The 10,687-nt window shown below is 56.0% G+C and overlaps 1 protein-coding gene across 2 annotated transcripts; it reads left to right on the forward strand.

Annotated features, from left to right (window-relative positions):
• Positions 1–2,119: 2,119 nt before the first annotated feature.
• PPP1R1A (protein phosphatase 1 regulatory inhibitor subunit 1A) lies at positions 2,120–9,777 on the forward strand. 2 transcript variants are annotated; one of them, XM_007179524.3, is made up of 7 exons: positions 2,120–2,339; positions 5,862–5,922; positions 6,922–6,959; positions 7,326–7,359; positions 7,952–8,107; positions 8,992–9,098; positions 9,646–9,777. In XM_007179524.3, exons 1-7 carry the CDS (start codon positions 2,256–2,258, stop codon positions 9,649–9,651), a joined length of 486 nt encoding a protein of 161 aa, XP_007179586.1. In that variant the 5' UTR covers positions 2,120–2,255; the 3' UTR covers positions 9,652–9,777. The 2 variants fall into 2 exon arrangements, with proteins under 2 accessions (XP_007179586.1, XP_007179585.1); XM_007179523.3 differs by having other exon boundaries at positions 2,122–2,339; positions 7,296–7,359.
• The last annotated feature ends 910 nt before the right edge of the window (positions 9,778–10,687 follow it).

The following is a 10,687-nucleotide window of genomic DNA, read 5'->3' on the forward strand; positions in this document are numbered from 1 at the left end:
TTTGGGAGGAATTTCCATGACCAAACCCAAGTTTGAAGGGAACACGGCAAACTGGGTGACTGGGGTGGGTGTGGAGGGTCTTCTTTTGAGAACCTGGAAAGGTGACTCCCCTAACTCTGCTGTCCTGCCAGGAGATAACGCGACAATAGTAACAGCAGCTATCAATTAATTGAGGACCTTCTATGTGCCAGGTGCCTTACCTCCTATGATACTCAACCTTATCAATTAGGGACAATTCTGCCCATTTTACAAATGTGGAAATCAAGCCTCAGCGAGGGGCATCTGAGTCCCCAGAGACAGGGGTGTGGGAATCCTGGCTTCAAGTTCCAGGTTCCAGGGTCCTGGTGGAATGGGGTAGGGGAGGGACAAGTCACCTATTTAAAAGACACCTTGGACCCTGCTCTGTGTATGTGTAGTTAGGAGATGGGTGAGCGGAGGGAAAGCCAGAGAGAGCAGCTGGGTCCTATTGGTTCCCCTTGTCCCCCACCCTAACCTTATCCTCTTGGCTTCAGTGCCTTCATACACCCTCCTTCCAATGTCACCTGGGAGGAGGGGAGCAACTGGAAGGGAGGGATCTGTGGATCCAACCAGCTGTTATCCAGACTGGCCCTGCTACCTCAAAGAGAGCACAAGGGGACCATGCACGTGTAGGCTGGGTGTAGGGGGTCATTCCTGGAGTCCAAGTGACAGCAAAACAGGGGTGAATTAACAGCAGATAGAGGTCTGGCTGGCCCACTGGGTCCCTATAACCCCAGCCTTGCCCTGAGAAAAGTGAGCCAGGCCTGTTTTGTGTAAAGGGATACAGTTAGGGGTAAGGGCAGGGGAGGTTATTTTGGGAGGTAAGACGGAAAGGGGCAATGTGAAATCCAGGCCAAGGAAAGGCTGCCTGGAAGAGGAGGCAACTGAGGATTTAGGCTGACCACTTAGAGGAGAGGATGATCCCAGGGTTCCCAGAGAACCAGGCATCAATCTGTATGGAACGTGCCAGTTGCTCAGTTTAAGACTAAAGAAACAGATCTCTGGCCCTGGCCTCTGCCCAGCCCCTCCCTCAGAACTCCCTGTGCCTATTTCTTCTCCTCCCCCAAAGATGCATCCAGCCCTGCCCCTCCTCAGTGCCCAGCACCTCTCCTCCCTCTACCCAGTGGCCCCCAGCCCCTGGCAGAGTGCCCACCAGCTCCGGTGAATATCCTATCTCCCTCACTCACTAGTATTGACATCTTGGTCCTACACCAAACGAGTAAGTTCTTCACACAGTCTCACCTCCATCCCTTCAGTTACAGCAGATCCTTTTCATTATTCTGCCAATAGTGGAACCGGAAACCAACCCCATCTATAAACAAGCCACCCCACCAAAGGTGTTTCCCTCCATCCCCGGGGAGCATTCTCCCCTGGCAGGCCTTTCACCTGCTTTACATCCCCAGAATTTAGCAAGCAAGAGGAGAAACCTATTTCACAAGCATTACTGGCTCCCCACCCCCATTTCTCCTTCTGCTGAGTCCCAGATGGTCCTGCTCCCTGAGCCCTCCACCCACTGCCATCAGCACTTCAAGACAGAGGCTCTGGATACCCTCTAAGGTCTTCTGTTCCCCCTCTCGCTGCACAGTGAACCCAGACCTGTGCCCAGACCCCACGCCTCCCCTCCAAGTTTCCACCTCCGCTCTAGCGGTTTCCTCTCAGTGGAAAGTCCCTCTCCTGATCTAACTTTAATCCCTCCTGCTGCAAGCCTAGATCCCCTTTCTTTCTTTTCTCTATGAGGCGACCCCTTTAAGATCAGAAAGGAAATCTTCCTCTAGCGTTTGCAGTCTCCTCTCTGGCAGCGCCCTTCCACATTCCCAGCCCCTCAATTCTGCCCCGGCCTGGAGAAGTTCTTCGTGGCCGCTCCCCACCTCCACTCCCCTCCCAGAACTCTGAGGATCTCCGGATACCCATCCGGGTTGTGTCCACTGCGACCGGGACCCAGGTTCGCCCGCCAGCGGGGCGGTGACCCCCGCCAGCCGGCGGCGCAGCCACCACGGGGTTAAGGCTCCGGGCGTGGGGAAGGGGAGGGGGCCGGGAGGGGCGGGTGCCGAGCCAATGGGCGGCCGCGGAGTCCCCGGGGCCGCGAGCCGGGAGCGCTGAGCCGGGAGCCTAGAGCCAAGCGCGCCGGGCTGGGGCCGGGCCGGAGCGGAGCGAAGAGGGAGCGCTCCCGCCCCAGCCCCGAGTCCGCCGCCTGCCCGCCCGCCGCCGCCGCCGGCCCAGCGGCCGCCGCCCCAGCCATGGAGCAAGACCACAGCCCCCGGAAGATCCAGTTCACCGTCCCGCTGCTAGAGCCGCACCTTGACCCTGAGGCGGCGGAGCAGGTGCGGAGCGGGGCGGGGCGGCAGGGAACTCGCCCCACAGAGGACGAGGGACCCCCGGACTGTGCGATCCGAGACCCCCGCTCAGTCCTCCCTTAGCGGTGCGCCCCTGCGAGGGCCGGCGCGCTGTTTGGGGGGGTCTGCTCTCCCCTCCCCCACCGTGGAAGCCCCGTCTCCCCGTCTGTGCTTCTTCGAGACGGACTGAAGGACGAGCGCCTGCCCTCGAAGCCGGTCCCCGCGAGAGTCGCTCCCTGCCTCCCCAGCCCTGGGGGAGGGGGCTTGCCTGAGGACACGACCCCTCCCCCCTTCGCCAGTCTTTCATCCCCCACCCAGTCAACCCCCCCACCAGAGTTTCTGAGCTCGGTAGGGGCGCCCAAAGGTGTCGGAGGGCCTAAGGGAGAGGGCAGGTAATGGAGGGAGTTGAAAGAGGAGAAAGAGCCCCCCCCAGCCCTCTCCTAATTGGGGGCGACCCTGCCGGACCCCAGAGGGTGAGAACAAGAAGGGGCTGAGGAAAACTGCGAGGGCCGGGCTTGGGGGAGAGGAGTGGTCGTGTCTGCAGGCTGACTCCGCCGCGCTCTGCAGGTCTGGACACTGGGTCCTTATTCCCATCTCCTGCCCTTTGGATCGGTAATGGAGGGGGGGGGCGGGAAGGGGAGGGCATGGAGAGAATGGCCCTGGGGAGCGCGAAACGAGGGCTTTCTCGGGGCTGGGGTCCTAGCTGGGCGTGGGCAAGGGAGAAGCACTGTGCTAGCCTGGGCTCAAGGGGTGGGAGTCCAGGGCCCTGGCCCAGCCTCCCGGCCTGGCCTATTTTTAGCTCCGAGCAGCCTGGCAGAGGCGGCAGTGTATGAGACTGTGAGCAAGTGTGTGTATCAGGGAGAATGAGCATGTGCGTGGAGACGGTGACCACCCGTGGTCGCTACTACCGCCCATTTGCCAAAGATTTGCTCATTTGCTCATTGCTCCATCTCTTTTCGCGTTCTCTATCCACTTGCCTAGACATCCCTGTTCCTAAAGACTATCCATTTCCCGCAAGGTCACTTCTCTGTTTCCCCCAACCGGCTGCCAAGTCTCTGGCTGGGCCTCCCCACCTGAGAAAACTCTGACCTCTTGGGATGGGCTGGAGAGAGTGTTCTTTCTGCTGCTCCAGCTGTTTGGTGGATTAAGGTCTGATGTGAAGGGAAAGGTTGGGTACACACGCTCTCCTTATAATGTTAGCTTCCCAAAGTGTGGGGAGGGGTTAGGGACCTGTGTCTCCATCCTCTCCCTGGCCTGTGGGGGGAGCCGGATCTCCAGACCTCTAAGGTGTGACAGTAGCAGGGAGGGTGGTGAGACTGCAAACCTCCTGAGGATGAGGAGGGTGGAGAGCCAGGAGCATGGGAAGCGTCCCCTTGGGGTCAGGAAAAAGGCTCTTATGCCTAGAGGCAGTGGGCTGGCTAAGATAACCTCAGACCCAGGGAAAAGGGCACAGGAGTGTGAGCTACGGGCTCAGGGGTGAGGTTCCAAGCAGAAATGCCTTCCACTGGCACAGCCAGTGCTCACTGCCTGACGCCTGCCTCTGTTTGGTGTTAGATGTGGCAGGTGTAGGTGTGTGTTGGGGGAGGGCAGGCCAGCTGGCCCAGGGCTCTGGGGAGCAGGGGAGGAGGATGAGGCAGTGCTATAGAGCCAGAGGGAAAAAGAGCTGGGACTTCAGCCTGCTTTTCTCTCATCTTCAGAAATCTGTGACTGCTCAGCCTGAAATTCTACCTGCAGTCTAACTTCAGCCCCCCCTTGCTGTGTTACCCAAGTGTGTAGGCAAAAAGCTCCAGGCTTGGCAGGAACACCTAACCCAGACTGACATGAGAGGGCAGCAGGGGTTGGAAACTCTGAGTTATGGAGCACAGAGTGGCAGGCGATGGAGGGGTGCCCACAACTACCAGGTCCTTGGCATAACTGGTTTGGAAAGAAATCAAAGGCAAAGGCACCAAATGTCCTTGAGAACTAGGATTTGCGATCGGGGCAAGGAAAATAAGAGACCGCTTACTCATTTGCTAGTAGTTCAGGTGCCTGGGAGGTACTTCAGGAAGTCTAACTTTACTGCCTCCTGCTGTAGGACATCAAAATTCTCAAGGACTCTGAGTGCTTAGAAATCTTGTCCAAGGCAAGGAAATTGGTTAAGGGACCTGTCCAAGATCACAGAGCCCAGCTGCCCTCTCAGAGGCCCTTTCTGTCAAACTTGCAGACTCCTTCTCAGGCTCCCAACCCCCATTAATCCCCACCCCCACCGCACCCTCTCCCTGTCTCAGCTCCCCTCCCCCAGGGCAGGAAAGAAATAGAGAGGAGTCCTCTCTTAGGAGAAGGATGGCCTCACCCCACATGCACGAAGCACACTTGCCCACCTGCTGGCCCCCAGCACGTTTGCACCAGGAATAGCCAGAGACGGACTCACAAATAATGTCTATGCAGTGCATGCTTGTATGCACACACAAACACACACACTGAACTGGTATTGCCAGGGACCTTGAAATGCCACCAAAAACAGATACTGCTGGATTCTCCTAAGAAAACAGTGCCTACCCCAACCTACCCCCATTCTGTGTACCCATTTCTTCTCTGAGGAGTCCTTCTCTCAGATTAACCCTGCCCCCAGCTAGGGCTGATACCCACTTTCTGCCCTGGAGGGAGCTGCAGGGACTCCAACCCCACGGTACGCTTCACTTTCAAGCCTCCAGAGAAACGGAAAAAACTACGTGTCCCAAGAGTCCTTGGACTGACTTCAACAACAGTCAACTTTATTGGCAGCAAGACAAAAGGACAGAGGCGGGGAAAGGGGGCTCAGAGGCCCAGCAGTCAATCCGCTCTTATCTGTTACTTCCTTAGAATGGGACCCCAGAGCCCAGGATAAGATTTTTCAGCTTAGCTTTAGTCCCTGACCAGGGTCCTGCCTCACGCTTCTCCTCATATCATATACCATGACAAGGATTTCTCCAGGCCGTATTTCCTGACAAATCAGAAAGGCAGTGTGTACAAGGATAGGGAGGAGATGAGGGAGGGAGGGGCATGGGCCAGGTGAAGGCATGTTCAGACCTACCTTCTCTGTGCTGTCCTCCCAGGCTGGGTGGGGATCGAGGGGCGCTCTCCGCAGGTGCTGGCCCATGACAGGTTCATGTCCGTTTGGGGAGTGGGCTGGGAGACCAAGGGGAAAGCTTTGTGCCCTCTCGGGTTATTTCTGACCATTGATCCAGGATGGACGGAAGGACAGCAGGCCAGAGATTGATGCATTAGCACAGATATAGCTGCTGAGATGGAGAGCTGGGGCCAGGACCCGGGGAGATGCGGAGACAGAAAGGGGGTTGGGGGAAGCAGGGAGTGGAGGTGGTCTTCTGGGTCCCCAGGGCAGAGGGACGGGCCCAAGAACATCCACCTGGAGACCGTGGGTTCAGTGTAACGTGGCACTTTTTGAGGTGTGCTAAGTGGGCGGCCTGGATTATGTTGCTGAGCGTGCGCGGGGCTGTGATGCTTCCACGTGTACTTGACCTCTTCCCTCAGATCCGGAGGCGCCGCCCCACCCCTGCCACCCTCGTGCTGACCAGTGACCAGTCATCCCCAGGTAACCCCAGGATGGGTCGCTGAAGGGAGTGGGGGCTGCTGAAGACAGCTGGGTCCCAGTGAGAGAAGGTGGGTGCTAGACAGGAGGGTACATCTGAGGAGCCCGCGGTCTCCTCAGTCCTGGAGGCAGGGAAGTGGTGGCTGGGTTAGCAGGAGGATTTCCTCTGCTTTGGAAAGACAGAGCAGTGCTAGGAAGGAGACAACCTGGTTCCTAAGCCCCCCAGGAGTTGGGGTGGTCAACGGAGTGTTGGTTGCTGTGGCAACAGCCTTCCAGGTTTCTCCAGCAACTGAGAGGCTGCTGCCCCCACCGCCCGAGGCAGTGACAGCTGTGAGGGGGAGGGACCGTCGCCATCAGCTATTCTCATGGCCCCCAGAGGGGAAGGGGAAGGTTAGAAACAGCTCAGGGAGCAGCTGGCATTCTGGTCACCAGTGTCTCCATCAAGGTCTGGGGAGAGAACAAGGTCTCAGAGAATGTCAGGGGCGCTGGCGAGAGAGTGGAAGAGAGGTAGTGATGTTAAAAAGCCGGACTGGAATTCAGGATACCTGAGTCTCCAACTTTCCTCCAGCTACTAAAAAGGACTGTCCTGGGCCCTGCACAGGATAAGTTTGCTGTTCTCTATCCGGTGTTCCCTCCTAGGCATGTTTCAGTTCTGGATTGGGGTGGGGGGCTGATTGGAAGGAGACAGGGAGGAAAAGAACAAAAGGACCACAAATCCTGCCTTCGAGAACCTCCAGGTCTGAGGCAAGGATGTAGATGCAGACTGACCACAGAGGCAAGGACACGACTAGAAGCAGGAGGTAAAGCCAGCCAGCAGAGCAGGAAGGAGCTGGAGGGAAGAGGCCAGGGACAGCCACCATCAGGGCCAGCTTCCTAGGGGCAGATGTGAGGCACGGATCAGGAAGGAGGTGATTGCAGAGACTCCTCCCCTTGGGAAGTCAGTCTGCGGGACCCCCTGGATTTCCCATCCTCATCACTTTCTCCTTTCCCTCCTTCCCTCAGAGGTGGATGAAGACCGGGTCCCCAACCCTCATCTCAAGGTGAGCTGGCCCCTCCCGCTCAGCCCAGCACAGAGAACCCCCAGACTCATTAGAAAATTATTACTCAACGCCCCCATCTGTAGGACCTTTTGTCTCCCTCTTTCTTGTACCCCCCGCCACATGTTCTTGAGTGGATGTACACACATGGTCCTCTACGTTCTCCCACACACCGTCTCCTTGCTCACCATCATGGGGGTGGGGGCCGAGGAAGCAGGGGTTTTCTTCCCCCACTTGCTGAAGCCCACACCTACCCCCAGTGTCCAGTCCCAAAGCATGGCACGGCAGGGAGGAGGGCGAGAAGGGCGAACGCCCACCTGTGCTCTGTGCCCTTCACAGTCCACTTTGTCCATGTCTCCACGGCAACAGAAGAAGGTGATGAGGACCACACCCACAATGAAAGGTTCGGAAGACCCTTCCCCGCTATGCCTGATGCTGAGCAGTGGCCGGGATGACCCCTTTGGAAGGAGTCCTTGGGAAGTCATTAAATCTGCCTTTATTAAAGGAGAGTTGTTGCTGGACCACGCGGGGCTGCATTCCAGCTCTGCCACCCACTAGCTGGGTGGCCTTGGAAAACCTGCTTAACCTACAGGGGCCCTGAATACTACCTCACTTTGGCAGTTAAATAAAGTATGTGAACTCACCCGGCATAGTGCACAGCACAGAGGAGGTACTCAAATATTTCTTGAATCTAAATTGAGTCTTTTCTCCTGCCCCCAAAGGAGACCAGGTATCCCAGCAAGTCAGGAGGATCTTTTGATCTTAAAGGCTCTTCCTTTCCCCTCCCTTCCCTTTGAAAAAAGTACATTTTATTGTCTAGCTTTAGTCCCTCCTTATTGCCCAGCAGATGTCCCTCCTTGTTCAATCTCAGACAGGAAAGTCAAACCACACGGGCAGTGTGTGCTGGCCCTCTAGTGGGGCTGTCAAATCTGAGGGTCCATGGAGGAGACTGGGCAGTCACATCCATTGCTCCCTCCCTTTCTCTTCGCCCTCAGAGCTCCAGATGATGGTTGAACATCACCTGGGGCAACAGCAGCAGGGAGAGGAGCCTGAAGGAGCCGCTGAGAGCACAGGGACACAGGAGTCCTGCCCACCTGGGATCAGAGACACAGCAGCGGAGTCACGGCTGGGCACCTCTGGGAAAGCACACAGTACGTTCAGGCTGGGGAGTGACCAACCCCAGGGGAGGCCAGCCTTACCCATTGTAGGGAGGGGCCTAGCAGTAGCCAGAAACTGTCTTGAGAGTATGGATTCTTTGCATGAACGGTGTGTGTTTGCATCTCTTCATCTTTCTTTACTGAATGACACCATCCCCTCCCAACTTGGACTGCAGAGCTCCCTATTGTATCGGGGGAGCCCACCGGAATGGGAGCAGCCTTCACGGGCTGGAATCCTGGCTCTGCCACTTTATCAGCCCAGAGGTCTTGAGCAACTTAACCTCAATCCGTAAAGTGACAATGATGGCGCCTATTGCATTGGGTTGTTTGTGAAAATTCAATGAGACTGGTCCTTAGCCCAGCAGCGAACACAAAGTATGCAAGAAATGGAACCTGCATGTCCACGAGTCCTTATCCCAGATGCGGGCCAGAAGTCAGAATTTTTCCAGTTTTATGAAGGTGACACGGTATATACCATATGTTCCATAATACCCCCAGCAGAGCCCCCTGTAATCAAACACATGAATATTTCTGCAGGGACATGAATGGTCACACTAAGTGGGATAAATAGGCTATCAAAAGCTCATCTCTGTTCAGGTCAGGTTTAGCCACACTTTGAGATAATACCCAAAATTTTAAGCTTTTTTTTAGAGGGTTTTTTTTCGATTTCCGATTGCAGATTTTTAAAAAATAGTGAACCTAAGTAGTCCTTGTGACCAGAGAAAACCCTGTTGGTCTTGCCCCGTTGCCCTCCGCTTGGTCTTGGGCTCCTCTCAGGGGTCGTTGAAGTATGGGCTACAGTGAGCAGAAACAGCTCCCTCTCTCCAAGCCCTCCTGAGTACTACCTGTCCCTCCCACCACCTGTTCTCCCTCCTCAGAGCCTGCAGAATCCATCCCTAACACTCAGGAGAAGGGCAGTGAGAAACCCAGCACAGAGGAACCCTCAACCCATAGACCACCACTGGATTCCCAGGGAGCCAGTTCGGTAAGACCCCAGGGCTGGGCTGCCCGGTCTGCAGGAGAGCAGGCTGTGTGGAGAGGGTGAGGGCTAAGATCTGGAGTCAAGGAAAAGGGGGACAAAGGACCAGCTTCAGTCACTGAAAAGCTGTCCTCTGTGGCCAGAGGATTTGCATCTCCCCAGAAGGACAAACAAAGAGAAATGGGATAAAAGTGCAGCAGGAGGGATTGAGGTTAGACTCTGTCTGAGGATTTCTGGCTCCTGGAATGGGTGATGGAAGTAGACCACGGATTTTCTGATAAAGGGCATTTGGAACCCAAAGGGAGATCCTCACCTGTCCAGGCTGGTGAGCAGTGGTCCTGCCTGGAGTGGAGACACTGATGAAATAACCCCGTGAGCTCTGATTTTACAGTCTCCCCTCCCCTGTGTAGACTGGACACGGGGCCAGGGACTGGTGTCAGACATTAGAAGTTAGATGCCTAACGGGATGGTTGGGCACACCAGCAGGGGAGGGGACAATAGGACCTCAGGCCTCTCACTCACCTTCTCTTTCTACCTGCTTCCCTCGCAACAGGTCTGAGAGTGAAGGAGGTATCTTGGAATCAAGACTGCAGTTGGGAATGCACGGACACTGGATTTATTTCTTATTTCTTCACTTTTGGGGAAAATCTCTTGTTTTTAAAAGTGATAAATTTAGTGTTAAGTCCTTGGTATTCTCCTTCTTTCCCAACTTGGAAAATCTGTTCTCCCTCCCGTCTTGTCCTGCCCTCTCTATAGCCCCCCTCCCTCTTGCCCAGCTGCCTCCAGGAAGGAGGAAATAAGGAAGCTGGGCAGGAGCCTTGAGAAGGGAGGATTTTTTTCCCCAGCCTTGCCCTGACTTGCTAGGGGAAGAGAGCTGAGGGTCACATAGGTAGGAGGACTGACTTCCGGGGTACCAAGAAGGAAGGATGGCCCCAGGCTCTCTTCATATTGAGGAAAAGATACAACCACCTGGCAGGGCTGCCCTGAAGCCTTGGAGCCCTAAGGCCCGGCTGGCTGCGACGCTGCTTTGGGCGCCATCTGCTGAACAAAGCCGGGAACTGCACCCTGGCACTTGGCCCATGGGAAAGAGGCGGGGCGTTGCGTGGATGCCTCCCTGCCTGCCCTCCAAGCCTCAGTGATTCCCAAGCTGCAGGATGTGTTCCCTCTCCAGCTGTGCGGAGACCACCACCCAGATTCCAACCTGTTAGCCAAGCTAGATTGAGGACACAGTGGCTATTCACGAAGAGGCCCTTGCTGGGAACTGGAAAGTTCACCTCTCCCCCTTGTCCAAGACACCGAGGGGCCAGGGTAAACGGCAAAAGCTGAGCAGAAGTGAAGAACCTTCCTCAGACCCCACAGCCAGGCCTCTCCTGTCTACTGCTTTTGATTTTTCCAGGCAGTGGAGGGGAGAGGGGAGGAGGGAAGGCAAGATTCACCCCTCTTTACTGAAGTAGTGTGATGGAGAGAAAAAAGAACTTCAGAAGTGTAAGGTCCCCTTCTGCCACCCTTGCTGTGCACCTCAGGCAAGACCTCACCTCTCTGGGCCTCCATATATAACAGGATGAACACTGCACCAGGGTTTCATCAGCTTGAAG

The sequence above is a fragment of the Balaenoptera acutorostrata genome, chromosome 11 (assembly GCF_949987535.1).
Source record: "Balaenoptera acutorostrata chromosome 11, mBalAcu1.1, whole genome shotgun sequence".
NCBI classification, from domain to species: Eukaryota; Metazoa; Chordata; class Mammalia; order Artiodactyla; family Balaenopteridae; genus Balaenoptera; species Balaenoptera acutorostrata.